Source organism: Macaca fascicularis, chromosome 14, assembly GCF_037993035.2.
Source record: "Macaca fascicularis isolate 582-1 chromosome 14, T2T-MFA8v1.1".
NCBI classification, from domain to species: domain Eukaryota; kingdom Metazoa; phylum Chordata; class Mammalia; order Primates; family Cercopithecidae; genus Macaca; species Macaca fascicularis.
This window is the reverse complement of record NC_088388.1, coordinates 29,456,187-29,477,633: the sequence shown is the minus strand read 5'-3', so window position 1 is coordinate 29,477,633 and position 21,447 is coordinate 29,456,187. Positions and strand designations below refer to the sequence as shown.

The 21,447-nt window shown below is 45.8% G+C and overlaps 1 protein-coding gene across 7 annotated transcripts in view; it reads left to right on the top strand.

The window, feature by feature from the left end:
* LDLRAD3 (low density lipoprotein receptor class A domain containing 3) overlaps nucleotides 1-21,447 on the top strand; it is a 327,921-nt gene that overhangs the window by 156,798 nt on the left and 149,676 nt on the right. For 5 of the 7 annotated variants that reach the window (XR_012423327.1, XR_012423326.1, XM_074013956.1 and 2 more), the window contains exon 4: nucleotides 517-651. Coding sequence is in view for 4 of the 7 variants with exons in the window: in XM_074013956.1 (XP_073870057.1) it covers nucleotides 517-651 (135 nt within the window). In the remaining 3 variants the exon portion in view is untranslated. The remainder of the gene's footprint in view (nucleotides 1-516; nucleotides 652-21,447) is intronic. The other 2 variants (XR_012423328.1, XM_065528321.2) reach the window with 1 other exon arrangement.

Genomic DNA, 21,447 nt, shown 5'->3' with positions numbered 1-21,447 from the left:
AAATTTGCATAAATAAAAAAACAAAAATAGAAAAAAAAATTTTAAAGAATTCCAAAAGCACAACAGCCTAGGATAGTTTAAAAAGAGACTAGAAAGTTCTAAAAAGGAGCCAAAGGCAGCCCTGTATTATAGCCTGGTCTAAAAATTAATGTTCCTAAGAATGACCCTGTGCTGTCACTAAAAAAGGTAAATGTTGACGAAATCAAGATTCAGTACATCTCAGAGAGATTCCTGTTGCAGGTGTTGAAAGGCATAAATATTCAGTTATTAAGCAGACTGACTTAACTGGAGTGGCAGAGCTCTCCAAAGACCCCCAAGAAGTTTTAGAATGAGGCAGAGTAAGTCTTGTTTCCAGGTTTGGCTGGCCAGTCTTCCAGGATGGGCTTTGAGTGTGTCAGCTTAGAAGATAAACTTACTGCTTCCTGAGCGGGACACACCCCAGGCTGGAAGACGTTCCACGGTCCCCAAGGGGACTTGCTGGCCTCCCTGGTCATGTGCTATGTTTTCCCTCCGCAGCAGCAAACCCTCTGCTTTGCTCCACCGCCCGCTACCACTGCAAGAACGGCCTCTGTATTGACAAGAGCTTCATCTGCGATGGACAGAATAACTGTCAAGACAACAGTGATGAGGAAAGCTGTGAAAGTTCTCAAGGTAGGAACCTCTCAAGCCCTAAAAAGATCATTGCAACACCAAACTGCAGTGACGGAACACACTAACACACTGAAAGGCAGAAAGCAACATCCGTCCCCACTTCCAAACACAATAGCTATGTTTTTGCACTCGGCCTTGCGGTCCTTGTACAGGTAGGTACCCGTGTTTACATGGCTTTAACTGCAACACACCTACCATTTTGTATTTTGTATTGTTCCTGAATTAAATATCATCTATACATTTCTCTTCAAAACTGTAAGATGCCCCAACTGTATTACATACTGTCACGTTGCCCTACTGTGGTTTTCTGAGGCACTGCCTTGTTGGGGCAGTCCAGGTTGTTTCTTTCCCTTGAATGACTTCTTTGGGATAAACTCCCCAGAGTGGGATGTCTGCACAGGTGTGCGTTACACCTCAGCATGCAGCTGTTTGTTTGTTTGTCTTTTAGTTTACATTGCTGACATCATTGTGCGTGTCGGTTTTACAGTTTTACTGTACTATCACAGACATTCACAGGCATCACAACTGCTGCCCTATTTTTTTTTTTCTCCATTTTTGCTAATTTGGTAGTCATAGAATGACAGCCTCCCAAAATGCTTTCATTTGCATTTCTCAGATTGTGAGCAGAGTTCACGTTTTCCCCCCTCATGTTTGTTTACTGCTTCGTTTCCTTTTTTGGGAATTGCCTCCTTGTGTCTGTGCTCTTGATTTGGGGCTGTTTCATGGAAGCTGAAGGATGCAGCTGGAGGACGAGCTTTGTTAGGGAGTCTGAGGAGGACACAATGGGGTAAGGTCATGTCCTCCCTTGTTAAAACTGACCGGGTACATTTCTTTACTCGTGGACTCTTTTTTTAGTATTTCTTCAGTGATTAGAAACACTAAGATTTAAAATGCACATCTGTTTTAAGGCATCCGAAAGAATATATATTTCTAATGTTATAAACTGATAGATATCATCTGTATGTAATCTTTCCTTTTTTCACTTAGTATTATGTTGCTGTGATTCACCTGTATTCTTGTTTGTTGTTGGAGATTGTTTGTCTTGACTGATGTTCAGTGTTCCACTGTATGATTGTACCATAGTTTCTATATCTAATAAAAGTGTAAAAAGAAAAGTAAGAGAAAGATGGTTAACTGCTTAGCTGGTGAACTCATATATTGGGAGGTAGGATAGATGATGGATAAGTTCCATGTGGTTAGGTGTAGGTTATTTTCAAGGTCCTAGCTTTTATTTTGATTGGTGTTATTAAAAATGAATGACTGAACGAACAGATGGTCATACGTAACCACTGGTAAGAGTGGGCCACAAACCAAGGATTATGGTCAATCCAAATCTATATGCCTGAGGTCCACAGGAAAGAAAAGACAAAAATGTGTATTGGCAAAGACTTTGCTAAGATTTGTGCAGAGAACAGCTGTGGGAAAGCGAGTCTTGGAGAGAATTAGCTTCTGATTGTCTCTGCCTGGAAAATGCCCTTCTTGGGTCAACCCTTCACAGGGGTTCTCAAAGTATAATCCTCAGTCCAGGAGCATCAGCATCACATGAGAACTCAGGAAATGCAGTTGTTCAGTTCCCATTCCAGATCTGCTAAATCAACTGGCGAGGGTGGGCCCAGCCATCTGTGTTTTACTTAACAAGCCCTCAAGGTGATTCTAATGCACACTGAAGGCTGAGCTCCACCATTCTTCACTCACCTTAGAGAGGTTTATAATCCTGCCATTTGCCTAGAAATTTCCAAACTTCTGACTGAATGCAATGTATTGGTGGCCTGTATACCAGATCAAATTTTTATAAAACCAAACATGCCAATGTCTTGCCAGTGATGGACATGAAATAGGGAACAAGAATACAAAATCAAGTAAGTATTAGCATAGATAGGAAGGATTGGGGAACATTTTCTATGGAGATTATTTCTTACATAGTTTCTTTTTTTGGTTGAGGGCAGGATGGAGGCTAGCTCTGCCGCCCAGGCTGGAGTGCAGTGGTGTGATCTTGGCTCATTGCAACCTCTGCCTCCTGGGTTCAAGTGATTCTCCTGCCTCAGCCTCCTGAGTAGCTGGGACTATAGGCGTGCACCACCACGCCCAGCTAATTTTTGTATTTTTAAGAGATGGCGTTTCACCATGTTGGCCAGGATGGTCTTGATCTCTTGACCTTGTCATCTGCCCACCTCGGCCTCCCAAAATGCTGGGATTACAGGCGTGAGCCACTACGCCCAGCCTATACAGTTTCTTAAGTGTATATGTATCCTGGACTCACTTACTCATGGCACCCTAAGATGTTCAGTGAAAAGGCTCCCAAGTGTAAGATGTGGAGGTTAGGCCTGTCAGTGGTTTGGGCAACACCCTCTTCTGTGCCCTTCCCAGTGTTTTACTGAAGTGGATTTTTGCTTGCCGTTAAGAAGAATGGTGGATCTCTCTATAGGCTCTTTAAAGCTCCTATTTTTTAAAGTTCTGCTTTTCTCTCTCTCCATATTCCACGTCTCATAAATATGAGGTTTATGGAGAAAGTTAGTGGTGGACACATACACATGAAGCCCAACTCTTGACAGATAACCTTCTTTAGAATCGCAGCTTTGTGCCTTCCTTAGCCAGAGGGCATCCCCTTAGCAAATAAGCTACATATACACATGCTCCCAGAAAATAAGGCCCACCAGGTGATTGGTGACACCTGTCAGTTTCATGGTATAACAGCCACCCCACAAGGTGGCCACTTGTGGAAGGCATTGCTGTGAGCTACCCAAGAAGAGTAACAAGAAAAGGACGTGTGCCCATGTTGCCTCTCAAATCCCGCCAAACCTGTGTCATGGCATTGTGCTCAGTACCTCGTGCATTTGCTAAGTGCTGAAGACTAGAAAAGACTTCTTAGTAGCGTGTTGTTATTAATGCTGTGTTTTAATTTGCACCCTATGTGATATTGCACCGTATAGGATTTTAAGTTACATGAGTTCAGATATCTACGATCTATTAAAATAATAACAACAAGTATTATTATTATTGTTTAAATTGAGTAGAAAGTTCCATCATTTCCTCAGTGGGAATCTGCCCTGCAGTGAGTGTGAGATGGGAGACAGATCTGGAGTTCCCTTAGCTGTCTGCAATTCTACAGCCTCGTCCCTCATAGGGTGTACATATCTCCCTGCCCTGAGTGAGACTCTGGTATTGAGAGTGTGTTTTCTTGTATCAATGTAACCTCTATGTCCAAACCGACTAACTCATTTTGGTGCTTGACCAAAGGAACCTCAGTGCATCAGTGCTATGGGAAAACTGACCCACACTGAGCTCCATGCAGTATTTTCCTGAAGAATCTCAGAGATATTTTGACTAGACAAAATATTGCCCTATGCCACATAGGATTTGACCCACTGTCATCTTATTTTTTTTTAATTTTTTATTTTTTTGAGACAAAGTCTCGCTCTGTTGCCCAGGCTGGAGTGTAGTGGCGTGATCTCGGCTCAGTGCAAGCTCCACCTCCCGGGTTCACGCCATTCACCTGCCTCAGCCTCCTGACTAGCTGGGACTACAGGTGCCCACCACCATACCCAGCTAATTTTTTGTATTTTTAGTAGAGACAGGGTTTCACCGTTTAGCCAGGATGGTCTCGATCTCCTGACCTCGTGATCTGCCCGCCTTGGCCTCCCAAAGTGCTGGGATTACAGGCGTGAGCCACCGCACCCGGCTGACCCACTGTCATCTTAACAATACCTTTCGATGCACCGAGTACTCTGCTAAGCACCTCTGTACGTGAGCTCACTTAGTCAAACTTTGTTCTCTCTCCTTCTGCTGGGTGTGTCGCCCTTAAAAATAGATCTTTGCTCTCAGTTATGTGGGAAAAAATGACATTTTATCATATTTATCTTGATGGAGTAGAGCAGACTGGCTCCAAGACCAGAAAGAGAATGCTTGAAATAATTTTCTTCCAATTTGACTAGGGTATGTAATAGTGGTTTCTCCACTTCAGCAACACCAGTTTATGGGAGCCCCTCCTCCTTTCTCTCCTTATCTGGGATTTAGTTCCCCTCCTTATCCTTGGCCTTGAAAACTAACAGTACAGTCTGTAAGGAAATGGGCATGAGAATGGGGTCCTGAAAGTGCAGTCATTATTCTGTCGTTGTATTCTATATGAGATGTATTAGAGACCAAAGAAGGTTGTGGTGGAACTGAATTTGAATTGGGGCTCATTGATTGGAAACATAACCTGTTTACGAGATAATTCTAAAAGTAAGAGCTGTGGAGCAGGCTTTCGATGGTTTTTCTGTTGCTTGGGACCTCTCCGTGGGAGGGACAGATCTGAGAGTTAGCAGGTCCTGCCATGCACATGTTGGGGGTGGCCGGCACTCAGGTGGCCTTACAAATGTTGACTGAATGTGGCAGGCAGCCTCTGATGTCTCCCACCTCCTGGTATTCATGCCCTGGTATAATCTAGATCTTAGATCCCATTCTTTTGGTATGTGTCAAAATTTGTCTACCATAAAATTTATCATTTTAACTGTTTTTAAGTATACAGTTCAGTAGTGTTAAGTATGTTCACACTGTTGTACAACCAATCTCCAGAACGTTTTCATTTTGCAAACCTGAAACTCTATACCCATTAAAAAATTAACTCCCTGCTCTCCTTCCCCCCAGGCCCCGGGCAGTCATCATTCTACTTCTCTCTTCATTAATTTGGTAACTCTAGGTACCTCATATAGTGGAATCATACAGTATTTAGTCATTCTTAAGTGTGTATGTGTCCTGGACTCACTTACTCATGGTGCCCTAAGACGTTCAGTGAAAAGACTCCCAAGTCTAAGACGTGGAGGTTAGGCATGCTGATGGTGTAGGCAACACCGTCTTCCATGCCCATCCCAGTGTTTTACTGAAGCAGATATTTGCTTGCCCTTAAGAAGAATGGCGGGTCCCTCTGTAGGCTGTTTGAAGTTTATATCTTTAAATTCTGCTTTTCTCTCTCTTTATATTCCACGTATTTGTCTTTTTGTGACTGGCTTATTTCACTTAGTATAATGTCCTCAAGGTTCATCCGTGTTGTAGCCGGTGTCAGAATTTCCTTCCTTTTTAAAGCTGAGTAGTGTTCAGGTGTGTATATGTCACATTTTGTTTATCCATTCAGCCATTGATGGACACTTAGGTTGCCTCTACCCTTTGACTATTGTGAATCATTATGCTAAGACATGGCTGTATGAATTGTGACTCGCTTTTAACAAAGAAAATGCAGCAGAAGTGGTGGATGTGAGTCCCGAGGTTAGATGATGGAGCCACTCTGCCACTGTCTTGCCTGTCTTCGCCAACTGGCTCTCTCCCACTCTCTGAGGCAAGCCAGTTGCCATACTGTGAGCCGCCCTACTCAGAGGCCTATGTGGCAAGGAACTGAAGGACAGCTCCAACCAAAGCCAGCAGGGAATCGAGAGCTGCCAATAGCCACATGAGTGAGGTTGGAAGTGGGTCCTCCCCTAGTCAAACAAAGACATCTGCAGCCCTGTCTGACACTCCAACTGTAGCCTTGTAAGACACCCTGAGCCCGGTGTGGCCACTCCTAGGTTTCTGACCCATAGAAACTGTGAGATCATAAATGTTTGTTTGTTTAAACCTCTAAGTTTTGGGGTAATTTTTTTCTGCCACATTAGATAACTGACATACTGAATACTTCTCAGGTGGGCCCCAGTTCTCATTGCTCTAACCACCAAGAGCTTGTGGTGACTCAGGTCACAGTGATCAGTAAAACCTTTGGAAGATCATGCAGGGATTTATAAGAATAGCAAACATTGGCCAGGCACGGTGCCTCATGCCTGTAATCCCTGCACTTTGGGAGGCCAAGGCGGGTGGATCACGAGGTCAGGAGATCAAGACCATCCTGGCTAACGTGGTGAAACCCTGTCTCTCCTAAAAAAGTACAAAAATATTAGCCAGGCGTGGTCGCAGGCGCCTGTAGTCCCAGCTACTCAGGAGGCCGAGGCCGGTGACTGCCGTGAACCCGGGAGGCGGAGCTTGCAGTGAGCCGAGATGGCGCCACTGCACTCCAGCCTGGGTAACAGAGCGAGACTTTGTCTCAAAAAAAAAAAAAATAGCAAACATTTGGAGTACTAACTGCATGTCAGGCACCATTCTAACCATTATTGTATTTTCCTACGCAGTTCTCACAGATTCCCTCTGAGAGTGGCTGCTCTTATCACCCCCATTTTCTAGATGAAGAAACTGAGGAACACATAGTTTGTTCCTGGTCAAGTCTGCATAGGGAGCAGGTGGTGGAGCCAGGATGGGAACTCGGGTCATCACACTAATGGACAGACTCGTGTTTTTCATCTCCCCTTGAGACTGCTGGCTGGTAACACTGAGCTGGGCCCAGGACTTTCAAGTGGTCAGTCCAACTCTTGGCCTGTGAATTTATGGGGGAGGTTAGTTTGAAGACTAGCACGTTTTCCCTCTCTTTGTACTCCCAAAGTTTTCCTTTCCAGGAAAAAGAATAATGTGCCTGTCCACCTTCCCTCCTCCTGAGGAATGCCGGGAAGTTAAGCTCTTCTCAAGAAGCCACCAATGCCAGGAGAGTTAATTAAGTGTTTTGGCAGTTTCTTTATCTTGCTTGCTGTATCCTGGTGATAAGGCTTGAGGAGAATTTGAAAAGCTGGCTGTGAGATTTGGCACCTCACTGGAAGCTAACATTGACAGCTTTGTCCTGTTCCTTCTGCAAAAGTGTGTGTGTGTGTGTGTGTGTGTGTGAGAGAGAGAGAGAGAGAGAGAGACAGAGAGAGAGAGAAAGACAAGGAGGGGTGTGTGATTGTGTGAGTGTATGCATTCTTCAAGTTGGCATTTTTGTCTGTGGGGAGGTAATGGGTAGGTGAGGGGTTGCCTCCCCTGTGCCAGGCCCCTGGCTGCATGCAGGGGTATAGAAGTGGTCTTGGCCCCTCGTTGAATTGTCCTCCTCCCCCGCTGAAATTCTCGTGTTGATGTCCTAAACCCCAGTGCCTCAGAGTGTGATCTTATTTGGAAATAGGGTCTTTGCAGATGTTACTCGTGAAGATGAGGTCACACTGGAGTTGTGTGGGGCTGTAATCTGGTATGACCGGTGTTCTTATAAAAAGGGAAGTTTGGACACCGACATCTCACAGAGAGAACACCGTGTGAAGGTGAAGGCAGAAATTGGGATGACGCATTTACAAGCCAAGGATCAGCAGAGATCACCAGCAAACACCAGAAGCCAGGAGAGGGGCTGGGAACAGATTCTCTCTCGCAGCCCTCAGAAGGAGCCAACCCTGCCGACACTTGGATCTTGGACTTCTGGCCTCTGAGGAGGCAATACATTTCTATTGTTTAAGCTGCCTAGTCTGTGATACTTTGTTGCAACAGCCATAGCCAACTAATACAGTCCCGGAGAAGTCACACTTAAGCAAGGCACAGACATTCACTAAGTGCCAGAGCAAAAATATAGCCAAGAGGACGTGAAACTGCCGGAGAGTGATCAGAGTACAAGAGTGAAGGGAAGTGAGGTTCCAAGGGAGGCTGGAAAGGCCAGATACAGTGTAGGAACTGTGACAGTTGCTGGTAAAGAATCGCCTTGGTAAGGAGAGCTGCTGGTAAAGAATCGCCTTGGTAGGGAGAACTCCTGGTCTGCCTATGGTGTGGGACTTGGTAGAGCCACGCTTGGTTAGGAGGACACCTCCCAGCCTGTATTTCAAGTTCATTTTCTGTACTTGGTGCACAGACCTCATTATCTCTCTCTACGGCAGCCCTGGACCTAGAGTCAATGGAGTCAGAACCCTTCCATGTTCCTTGAGAGCTATGGCCTAATCCATCAATATCTGTGTTCTAAGGACCTTGGACAGTTGTACTTTCCCCTTCGAGTTCTAATGCCTAAGTTAGTGGTTACTGACCCTGATTGATTGCTGGATTCTGGGCTCACAGTGAATATATATGTATCTATGAGAAGAAAGAATTAGGGATAGTGACTGCTTCTTGCCTTACCCTCTCAAATAGATACCTCAAATAAAACCTCAGAGGTGGGGGACCCCAGGAGGAGGGTCCTTAGGGCTGGCAGGCAGAGGGGTCACCAAATGAGGCCAACACTGCTAACTGTGACTTCTGTGTCCTGCATCTGTAATGACCAGGGCCATATTGCATATGGTTCATCAAGGGAACTGTCCTTTAGCTACTGCTGAAATTTGGAGTTTGGTGTCCCTTCACACGTTCCACCTACCCCAAACCCACCACCTCCATATGGGGTCTGTGAAAAGACTGGATTTTTACTTTCAGTTCTTCACTCCTCCCCTCTGCTGTGTGACCTAGCAGAATGGCCAAAGGAAATGTCCCTGCCCCGTGGATGTGGGGCTTGCTTTGGCCCGTGGAATGTTGGCTGTCAGCATGAGACCAGCATGGCCTCTTGCATCTCAGGGATCTTCCTGGAAAAAAATATACCCTGGGAGCTGCTGGTCCAAAGAGAATGCAGAGGCACATGGAACCGACCTGGACCTACCCCACAGCTCAGGATCTATCCCAGCTGAAGCCAGCAGAGCCACAGCCAACCTGCAGATCCAGGAGAAGCCAGTAAATCTTTGCTGTTGTAAACCACTGAGATTTTAAGATGTGTTTGCTACACAGCAAAACTGATTGATATTGGATCCTCAGGAAATGTCTCGTTTTTTTTTTTTTTCTGAGACAATTTTGCTCTTGTCACCCAGGCTGGAGTGCAATGGCGTGATCTCAGCTCACTGCAACCCCTGCCTTCCAGGGTCAAGCAATTCTCCTGCCACAGCCTCCCAAGTAGCTGAGAGGCGCCCGCTACCATGCCCCACTGATTTTTGTATTTTTATTAGAGACGGGGTTTCACCATGTTGGCCAGGCTGGTCTCGAACTCCTGACCTCAGGTGATTTGCCCAACCTCAGCCTCCCAAAGTGCTGAGATTACAGGTGTGAACCTCCGCACCCGGCCTCTGCCTGTAATTTAACAGGTATAGTCATGTGCTGCATAATGACATTGCAGTCAACCTACGTGTATGACTGTTGTCCCATGAAATTATAATACAATATTTTTACTGTATTTTTTCTGTGTTTACACAAATACTTGCCATTGTGTTACAGTTGCCTACAGTGTTCAGTACAGTAACATGCTGTACAGGTTTATAACCTAGGAGCAGCAGGCTGTACCATAGAGCCTAGGTGTGTAGTAGGCTGTTCCATCCAGCTTTGTGTCAGTTCATTCTATGATGTGCACACCGTGATGAAGTCGCCTAATGAAGCATTTCTTAGAATATATCCCTGTCGTTAAGCAACGCATGACTGTATTTTTGATTGCTACTGTGTGCTAGGCACTATGCCCAGGAGACTAAAGGCACATACCAAATTTTGCTAAATCTTAAAATGCCATCTATTGTAAGAGCCATCATTATTTTATGTTTTACCGAGAAAGAAACAATACTGACCATTAAATTATGGTACAATGTTGTTTTTAAAATGCATTCCAGGCCAGGTGCGGTGGCTCATGCCTGTAATCCCAGCACTTTGGGAGGCCGAGGCGGGCGGATCACGAGGTCAGGAGATCAAGACCATCCTGGCTAACACGATGAAACCCTGTCTCTACTAAAAATACGAAAACAAAATTAGCTGAGCGTGGTGGCGGGTGTCTGTAGTCTCAGCTACTCAGGAGGCTGAGGCAGGAGAATGGCGTGAACCTGGGAGGTGGAGCTTCCAGTGAGCCAAGATCGCGCCATTGCACTCCGCCTAGGCGATAGAGTGAGACTCCGTCTCAAAAAAGAAAAAGCGTTCCAATTTCTAAATGTTAAAATGTAAAAAGAAAATTGTATCTTAGAATTGAAGAACGGTAATAGGGAGCCAGACAAATGTGGTCTCTGCTCTGATAGAGCTCATATTCTGTAGTAAAAATGGGTGTTCAGTTGGTCGGTAGCGTGAGGAATGGGTTGCAAGGACAGGCTCAGAACACTCTGTAAGTGAATGGCAGGGCAGTCTGTGGGGTGCTAAGGCTTTCTCAAGACAATGATGCTGAAGTTGAAACCAGAAGGACGGGGAAGAGTTAACTGGACAAGAGAGAGCAGGGTCAGGGGAGAAGGATCCTTCCAGGCAGAGAGAATGGCAGGTAAGTGGATCCCGAGGTGAGAAACAGCGTGATGCATTTGAGGAACTGGCAGATCCACACGATTGCCCTGGGGTGGATGTCAAAGAAAAGCCAGAGCTAGATGATAAAGCACTAAAAACAAACTTTATCTGGAAAAAGGGTTGCCATCAGGGAAAAGAGACCTCAGTCTAGAACTGGATTCAATTCCACATATAATAGGAAAAGTGGGAATTTTTAGCCAAGCAGTAGGGTGGGGTTAGTGGGTGGAAAATTACTAAGAGGAAACATCAGGGTAAGGGGGGATTCTGACTCAATGGACCTAATGGGATTCTCACTGAAGGCAGGCCAGGGTGATCAGACATCACCGGGAGGATGGTGAAGGAGGAGGAACAGGATCAGATACCAAGGGTGAGCATGTGGCAAATGGAGGATTTTGCTAAACTGACTCATCAGGGCTCAGCTAGAATCAGACAATGCAGAGAGGAATGCAAAGCCCCAAAGCTAGGGCCTCTTTGAGAAGAGAGCTTAGAAGAGCCGGAGTGGAGTTTGATCAAGGAGAGAATCTTTGTCATGCACAGGGGAAGAACAGCCTGCGGGGAAGCTGGAGTGGTCCATGGTGGCCTATGTGGCCTGGAGGCCTGGGAAACCACGGGAAGGATGTTGAACTCTCTTCCATGGGCTGTGGGAAGTCACAGGTAAGACATGTGCAGGTGGTGGCAGTGGGAACATATGGGGGATGGCTTCAGGAAGTATTTCAGTCTAGAATCGCCAAGATTTGATGACAAACTGAATGAGAGTAGCAAGCTGCGTATCACCATGGGGATACTAATTTTGTGGAACTAGAGAATCTGCCGTATTATTTTCTGATTGTGCTTGCTTTCCACTTTGCTGCTGCAGGCCCCCCACTAGCCTGGGTAATTGAGAGTAAAAGAGCTTATGCTTTTGGAAGAGAGAGATCTTTGCTTTTTTCTGTCGCCAAATAGAACCAAGTGACTAAGCAGGCAGAGGTAATTTCTACAGAAATCGTGCCGGGCATGTGATAGAAGAAGTGCTAATTTTAGTTTAGTTTTCCAAATATGGATGGGAAAAAGCTTTATATTTTAAAAAAATAGTAGTCTGCGTTTAGGGGATCCAACCAAAAATGTCACAACCTGGAATTTGAAGGGTGGTCAGTATTTCTGCCAAACCTTGTGGCTGCCAAGTGATGTCAAGAGCTTCATTAGAGAGTCCGTAGGAAAGAATCACCACCCTTACGGAATTCCTGTAGATTTTCGTAGAATGAAACTGCTGGAGGTCCGTTTAACAGGAAGAATGTGGAAGCCTTTCTTCCACTTTTAATTTAAGAGTTTGAAAGCCCAGCTGGGCTGAGAGGCAACAATGCTGACTCCGTTGGAAGAAACTGAAGGAGGCTGGGAGAGGTTGCTTGCCGCCTTTCTGTACAGGTGGGGTTTTCTTCTTAGTAATTGAGTGTTTGCATCACAAAAGCTGCCTTTTCTTTAACCACAGCAGCAGGAGTTCGAAGATTTCCGAAAGGTCTTTCATTTAGAAGCAAGTCAGAATGATTCTGCAGTCAGAGACAGTCGTTGCTTCCTGATCACTTTGCTCCTGCAGTAATCTTCAGGGCTGTTTCTTTAGTCTCCCCCATTTCTGTCAGGTGCAGGTTTCCCCTCCTCCTCCCTCTCCCAGTTGGTCCCCGCCTCTGTCCTGCCTCTCTCTCCCTGGGGAATGATGGAGTCCAGCCTGGACACCTGGCAGAGTGCGATTCCTCCTGAGGTGGAAGGACTGAGTTTCAGAGCAGTCAGGGATCGGGTGTAGGGCTTGCTGTCTCTCTACACGTTTGCTCTGAAAGTTCCTGGAGCCCTAAGACTGCTGTGTTGTGCTGCTTGATTGTAGAGGGGCCGTTTATCCCTCCATGGACCGACTGCTGTGGCTCTCAGCTCCCCGACCCCCAACACCCTTCAACTCTCTTGACTCTAACATTCGTTCATGCACACATCATTTGCAGAGTGCCTGCAATTGCCCAGTCTCACCCAGGTACTGGAAGAAATACAAACTATTATAGATCAGATCAAAGTTGCTCACAGCCCTGCAAGGGAGAAACATAATAGCCTGCAGATAATTACCCTCAAGTGTGATAAATGCTGTAATAGAGGAATGAGCAGCGTGCTGTGGGAGCTTGAGGCTGGCGAGGAGTGACGGTTTTTCCTAGGGGGATATGGCAAGCCTTCAGAGAAATGAAATCGCTGCCCAGTCTTTACAAATACATAAAAATGGACCTGAAAACAAACGTGGGGCTGGGCATCCAGCCAGAGAGGGAATAGTATATCCAAAGACAGAGATTCTGTATGGCTGGAGCAAAGTGTGCATGTGTATGTGTGGGGAGTGGGAGACGTGAAACTGTTAGGGTGCATCGAGGCTGACTGCTGGGGGCCCCCTCCCTGCAGGGTCCAAGGAGAAGGTGGAGACATGAAGAAACCCAGGAGAAATGAGATGTTCAGCCCTGGAAAAGGAATTCATAGGAGCCGCTCGTTATCACTGCATGCCGTGAGCATTCTGCTTATCCTTGTGTCTTATTGAGCCCTGCTAGTATACGTGGCAGGATGAGCCTGGGGAATCGGGGAATTGTAGACCTGTGAATTTCTAGGGGTGAGAAGGGTTTGGGAAGCTCAGTGACCATGGAAGGGATGTCCTCCCCCTCCTGCTTCCAACAAGTGGCTTGAAAAACTTTCCTGGGTTACTCAATCAAGTCAGTTATGTCTTTTTTTTTTTTTTTTTTTTTGGCCCCCGTTTGACTTCCTGATAGTTGTGTGGCCAGTGAAATGTGGAAATGTGCTCTCTGTTGCAAATATGTCAGTTCTTGTCACATCCCCCAAGTACTCCAAGCAGCTCTTTCTTGTTTCCACCTTGTTTTCCTCTCTGGAAACCCACCATGTTATCAGTCTGGTTCATCTTTTTTTTTCCCCTCTGAGACAGAGTCTCACTCTGTTGCCCAGGCTGGAGTGCAGTGGCACGATCTCGGCTCACTGCAACCTCCGCCTCCCGGGTTCAAGCACTTCTTTGCCTCACCCTTCCAAGTAGCTGGGATTACAGGCGACCGCCACCAATCCTGGCTAATTTTTGTGTTTTTAGTAGAGACAGGGTTACACCATGTTGGCCAGGCTGTCTTGAACTCTTGACCTCATGATCCACCTGCCTCAGCTTCCCAAAGTGTTAGGGTTACAGGTGTGAGCCACCGTGCCCGGCCCAGTCTGGTTCATCTTTAGTTCATTTTGTGGAATGCCTCTAAATGACACTTACCCATCTTCTCCCATTAGTTCTCTTCCTTGAGACTTCGTGCCCTTCATCATGTGTCTGCTGCTCAGATTTGCATCAGTAGGTCAGCTGTTATTGAAACCCTCCTTTTTTTCTTTAAGAAAATTTATTTGTACCTCTACAGCAGAAATGGAGAAATAATGAGTAAGTTTATGCAAACCATACTTTATGAAATGGATCCTCATAGCACATCCTTTTTAATGCAGGTTTGTTGTTGCAACATTATTCCTGGATTTTCAAAATCCAGCCAACATGGATACCTCTGGTACTCTGAAACCCTCCTTTTTGCAGAGCACATTGCTAGGTGCTGAGAGTCAAGAGAATTCTTAGGAGCTGCTTCATTCTAGTAGCTTATATTTTAGTTGAAGAGAAAGACCAAGAATACACAACCATGTCTTTGACCACTACTAACTTGAGAAATGTTGCATAAGGCCTTCTGTTTAAAAGTATACATGAATTCCCCATACATCCCGAGTGCCAGGGTACATAATGTATGTTGAATTAGTTGTCCTGTCCTCAGCAACTTCCAGACCGTGCACTCGTGACCTTTGGAAGGGGCAGCCCTCTGCTCTCCAAGACACCTCCCTGCCATCTCAGTCACTGTTGACCAAACCTTAAGTGGACAATTGATCCTAGCCTAGTCGGTTTACAGCTGGCCGGCAGCAAATCAGAATGTCTCTTTCAAAGACACTCAGGACTGAATCAGCCTTAGGATGCTAAGCAAATCATTCTGTAGGGTAGGACACAGTCACGTAGAAGCTACAGCTGGGAAAGGCAGAATTCACAGTAGAGGGTACTGGTCCACCTAGAGGCCAGCCCAAGAGGCCAGAGATGGCCATCCCCAAAAGAGAGATGGAGAGAGTATTTGTTTTTTTTCTCAGATGTTTTCCCAGATTCCCAGGAAGCCCAGTGTTTCTGCCTTTTCAGTGAAGCCTCTGTCTTCTAGAATATGCCTTTCCCTTATTTGAACTGATTTCAGTGGATTGCAAGCTTTTATCAAGAATGGTCAGTGTCAGTCAGTCATACATGGAGCCATGGAAGACTTACATTGCATACCTCTGACAAATAGGGAGGAATGGGAAGGCAGGGAAAAGGTTCAGAAAGACAGATATGTGTACATCTTTTGGGGGACTTTTGGGATCTAGGTTCTAGGGTTTCTTCTATGATTCTTTCTCACATTAGGTTCTTAGTGTAGAATATTTGAGGCGGCCCAGGGATTCTATATTAGTTAGAACATAGGGTAAGCTGCCATAACAAAGATAACCCATCATGAAGTGGCTAAAATGAGATGCAGGTTATGGCTTAATAATTGCCTTCAATGAGAAAACGTCTCTCACTTGGAATACCCCAGAGATGAGCAGTTTAGGCCACAAGGAGCTCTCCCCTCCTCAGGAATTCCAAGACCACTACAGTGGTTACTATTTCTGAGTTATCAGAAAGGGGGAACGTACAGAAGGAGCAAGACTGAAATTTAAAAAAAAAAGAAAAAAGAGAAAGGAAACAAGAAGGGGGAGACCAGGACAGATAGCTTGATATATAAGGAGATGACCTGAAAGTTATACACATCACTTTCACTCATGATCTGGTTGCCTGATCATGACATACTCACATGACCACACCTAGCTGCAAGGGAGGCTAAGCAATGTTTTCTTTCTCATTGTGGGTACTTATATTTCCTTTTATATCCTAGGTGTAGAAATCACATAGCATCACTTTTTTTTTTTTTTTTTTTTTTTTTGAGACAGTCTTGCTCTGTCACCCAGGCTGGAGTTCAGTGGCATGATCTCAGCTCATTGCAACCTCTGCCTCCCAGGTTCATGCGATTCTCCTACCTCAGCCTCCTGAGTAGCTGAGATTACAGGCCCGCGCCACCACACCAAGCTAATTTTTGTATTTTTAGTAGAGACCGGGTTTTGCCATTTTGGCCAGGTTGGTCTCAAACTTCTAACCTCAGGTGATCCACCTGCCTCGGCCTCCCAAAGTGCTGGGATTACAGGTGTGAGCCACCACGCCCAGCCAACTTCTGCCATACTCTATTGATCAAAATAGTCAGGACTTTCAGTAATATTATGAGAAGGCAGAAAGGGAGATTGGATGGGTACTGGGAATTGATTAGCCACAGTCTTTGCCACAGACTCTTTTGGACTGAGCTGATAGGTCAAAGGTTAGCTTATGCAGTAGCATGGGGTGTAGGTTTTTTGCACTGACCAACTCCTGAACTTTTAGAAGACTTTTAGAAGATTTGTTTTCTGCTGTGAGTGACACCAGTTCACACAGCCTGAAAGAGAACCCTCAGTCCATGCTGTCCCTCCTTAGGCTCACGCAAGCGAAATGGGTCTGAGCTGCAACACCCTGCAGTGCCAACCGGGAGAAACCTGCCTGTCAGGGCTGAGAAACATCCTGTAGCAACTGCGCATATCTCTTGCCCCAAATGTCAAGTGGAAGAGGTGTTTCACATATGTATTTCTTCCTACATAGGCTCATTTATTGTACGCCTGTTGTGACCCTTGGAGAGCCAAGCTTTTATCCTGATTTTGGAGTGTGATCAGGGTTACAGTTGTTCCTGCGGATGACAGGAATCTGACTTTGGTTTTGCTTTTTTCATAGAGGTCAGTTGGCCTCAAATTTGGGCCAGTTTGCATCTGAAGGAAATCTCCAAGGACAGATGCCTTGTCCTCATTAGCTAATTTGTCAGGCAGTCTTTCCTGAGTGGCACAGAACCTTTTATAGATGTTTCCTCAAACTCGTCTTGGTCGGCCAGTGCCTGCCTGCTTTCCTTCTGGAAATGTGCTGTGTATTTGTAGGGACGTGACTCCATGGTGCGTCTCTCTTCCCAGTACATTCCCTTTCCCCTATCCACGGCCATGTTGCTTCTGTCTTTCTTCCACCGTCAGTGCAGCAGTTTTAAAGTACATCCATAGACTCTTTGGCACTCCTACCTTCGAGAGGTACAGACTGTGCCCCCGCTTCTGGAAACTGGGCCAGCTATTGTGACCATTTTGATCAGTAGAGTATGGCAGAAGTGGTGCTATGTAATTTTTACGACTAGGATATAAAAGGCGACACGACCTCTTCCTTGTCCAGAATACCCCTCTTGAAAGCTTCAGCTGCCATGTGAGTGTGGTGCCCTGAGGCTGTCGTATTGGGAGGAAGCCCAAACTATCTACACGAAGAGACCATGGAGAGGCCAATGAGAGGAGAGAGATACTTGGGCCACCCCTGGCTGCTTCCTCCACTGCTGTCCCAGCTGCAGATACTGTCTGACTGCAGTGACTTGTGAGACCCCGAACCAGAACTACCACTTCCTTCCCAAATTCCTAAACCATAGAAACTGTGAGAGATGATAAAAATGGTGTTAAATTTGGGGATGATTTGTTACATAGTAGTTGCTGATTGGAATCTCAGTCAATAAAAAGGCATGTCCTTGCTGCATCATCAGTGTGCTCGTCTTGATAGAGAAGCTAATAGGTACCCATTTTCAGAGTCTTACTTTTCCTAGGGGCAGCTCGGACCTTTCACTGGACCCCCATTTCCCAAGAGAGCATTCATGTGACCCTTGTGTTCCCGAACTCTGTCAAAGGTGACCACTCCCTGAGGTTGCACACGAAGGCCAGAAAGGCCACTGACCTCAGGCTCTGCTGTGTCATGTCTCCGTCACACAGAGCTACTCCTCATCACCCCACAGTCACAGCCCCAAAAGGTTGCCCCGGTCCCTCCTCACCTCAAGCATCATCTAACAAGGCTGTGTATGGTGCTTCTGATGGAAGCTGAGCCTGAGTCCCTGGTCCCTCACTTCCTTGGCATGAGACTGAAGCCTGAGATACCTTTCCTTTATCTGTGCCAGGCCTGTGCTAGGCATGGAGGATACAGAGGAGAACATTAGATGTGAGAAAGTTTTAAAAATAAAATCCTTCAAGCTTTGGGTATAAATTTCAGGAGCAAGCTGATTTTGCAAGGCCTCCCCCTTACCTTAGCATGTATATTAACATATTCATGATATAAAACATTAAGAGCCCAGGCTCTGGATAGGTCAGACAGCTGTACCACTTAGTAACTCTGTGATTTTGAGCAAGTTACTTAACCGCTCTGAGCCTCTTCAACACAAAGGCAATCAGGACTGCCTCTGGGATTGCTGGGAGGAAATGTGAGAAAGGCCGTCCAGCACTTAGCAGGTACTCGTAAGTGTGGGTTCCATTCCCTGTGGGCCACCATTCCCTCATGTAACGAGCAACCATCAGAGCTACCCGCCCAAGCCATTCCATCTTTCGAAAAACACCAAATTGAAGCACCAGATGGGTTCTCCAGGGGACTGTGTCTCCGACAGCTGACAAGGGTTTTCTTTTTCCTGCCTACCAGCAAGGAGCCAGGGTCCCAGCTTGGTTCCATCTGGCATCTTGCTTCCTGGCCTAACAAAAAAAGGAAATACCAGTGGAATGTTCACACAGAGCTGGGGGTGAAACAGACCCTGTTCCAGGAAGGCAGGGATGGGGGGATGCTCAGAAGGCGCTTCTGTTGTCTCAAGTGTCCACTCTAATAACTCCCCCAGTTGTGTTCAGAGAGACTCTATTACAAATAACAGAGCTGAGTCTCATACTAGCCTCTGTTAATTCAGTGTTAGGCACCCGGGATGCATCCTTGGACCCTCCCTGCTTTATGTGGTTCTCTTCATTTCTAGTGATTGGCACCTCAGATACCAAGGGTGGAGACTAAAAAAAGAAAAAAATAAAGACTAGCACTAGTTTAAAAGCCACGTGTAAGTCTTGATTAGTTTGGGGAAATTAACCATACTTTGATTATTTATCAGGACAAAGACTTGCCTTGTGATTGTCTGAATAACTTTTCTTTCTTTTTTTTTTTTTTCTTTTGGATATGAAGTCTTACTCTGTCGTCCAGGCTGGAGTGCAGTGGCGCGATCTTGGCTCATTGCAACCTCTGCCTCCTGGGTTCAAGCAATTCTCGTGCCTCAGCCTCCCAAGTAGCTGGGACTACAGGCGTGAGCCACCATGCCTGGCTAATTTTTCTATTTTTAATAGAGGCGGGGTTTCACCATGTTGGCCAGGCTGGTCTTGAACTCCTGACCTCAGGTGATCTGCCTGCCTTGGCCTCCCAGAGTGCTGGGATTACAGGCGTGAACCACGGCACCTGGCCTGCCTAAGTAATTATTCAGAGCAAAAGTTGTGAGGTAGAATCTGAAAGGAAAGGGAGGAAAGAGCCTCTGAGATCAGTGATCCTTTCTAGACAATCACACTTTGAGACATTTGGTGTAGATGAGTCACCTTATACTAATTTATGGTGTGTTTTCTATTAGAATTGCAAAATTCTCACACTTACAGGGTGTTAAAATCTGACTTCACATCATATTTAATACATACTATATTTAAAACTAGGATGTGAACTGAAACAGAAGCAAAAACTAGAAAGAACTACAGTCGTTTGCTGACTTCTGAAACGATCAGGGTTTGACCATTGTCCTCTTCATTTCCACCGTGGTGACTTTCTATATTTCAGTACTGTGTTTTGGATCTGAACCATACCATGAATTATCAGAATTATTCCACTAGGACAAACCTAAAACGTCGGAACACCCCAGCAGAGCTGGAACTGAACTGGTTGTTGCCTGGCTGCCTGGTTCCCGCCCAGCATGACAGTGTGATGGGCAGCGTGGCAGCCGCGGCTGCTGTGGTATCTGCGACTGAGCTTCTGCTTCAGCTCTGCTCTGATTCAGGGGCAGTGTCAGTGATGGCCTCGATGCCTTAAATGGTGGGTTCTCCGCTGTGCCAACCCTCCAGCTGCTAATATGGTGGTAAAGTTCAGATTATTATGTAAGATATCTATAAACAGGCTGGGCGTGGTGGCTCAAGCCTGTAATCCCAGCACTTTGGGAGGCCGAGACAGGCGGATCACGAGGTCGGGAGATCAAGACCATCCTGGCTAACCCGGTGAAACCCTGTCTCTACTAAAAAAATACAAAAAACTAGCCGGGTAAGGTGGCAGGCGCCTGTAGTCCCAGCTACTCGGGAGGCTGAGGCAGGAGAATGGCATAAACCCGGGAGGCGGAGCTTGCAGTGAGCTGAGATCCGGCCACTGCACTCCAGCCTGGGTGACAGAGCAAGACTCCGTCTCAAAAAAAAAAAAAAAAAAAAAAAAGATATCTATAAACATTAGTGGAAAGATCTGGAGAGTGGAAGTGAGTGTGAGGCAGAATTTATCAAAGGAGAAGGCACCGAGGCCAGCATCAAGGTGTGTTTGGAGCTAGAAGAGTTGCCCTGGAGAATATCTAGTTATAGGGATCCTTAACCAAAGGTGGTAGAAAAATGTGGGGCTGAGAGAGAGCATTTGGAAATGTGGATGGTGAGTTCCACAGTGTTGGCGTCGGGGTGGAGACGTGATTGGCATTTAATCATAGGGTCAGGGAAACTTAATGTCCCCCATGATAGGGTAGTCTTACAAAGCAAAGAATTGTCCCACCCCAGATACCAAGAGTACTCCGGTTGAAAGGTGTTAGATCAACTCTTTTGTTTTATAGAGGAGACAATGGAGACCCAGAGAGATGATGTAATTTGTGCAAGGCCACACAGCTAGGAAATGGCAAGAACTGGGAATGGGAACCCAGTTCTTCGGACCCTAAAACTGAGGTCTGTTTTCATCATGCTCCTTGTAAGGGGAAAAAATTAACTTACGGCATAGTGATTAGAGGGAAACGTCTGCATGGCATTGTATATGGTATCAGCACATTACTATTGTGCCATTTGACACACATGTCTCCAAACAGAAGTGAGGAAATAAGAGTGTGTGTGTGTGTGAGAGAGAGAGAGAGACAGAGACAGAGAAGGAGGGAGAGAGAGAGAGAGAGAGAAAAATACCTCATTCTCTGCCAAGTAGAAGCCCTAAACTGAACTGGATTCAATTTGGAGGTCCTGAGCACCACTACAAAAGGTATCGGTCAATAAGTATATTACTTTGTTTTAGGGTTTTTTTAACAGCTTTATTTTAAACCCTGCTATGGGTCTGAGTGTAATTAATATACCATATTAATTCACCCATTTAAAGTGCACGATTCAATGTGTATTCACATAGACAGCCATCACCACTGTCTAATTTTGCAACATTTTAATTACTTCGGAAAGAAACCCCCATACCCACAAACAGTCATTCCCTATGATCTCCCTGCACCTTTCCCTCAGCCCTGGGCAGTCCCAATCTCATTTCTGTTTCTATGAATTTGCCTATTCTAGACATTCCATAGTGATAGAGTTATATAATATGTGATCTTTTCTGACTGACTTCTTTCACTTAGCATAACGTGTTCAAGGTTCATCTAACCATGGGTAACTTAGACCTTTTGGCTTCCCTGGGCTACACTGGAAGAAGAATTGTCTTGGGCCACACATAAAATACACTAACGATAGCTGATGAGCTTTAAA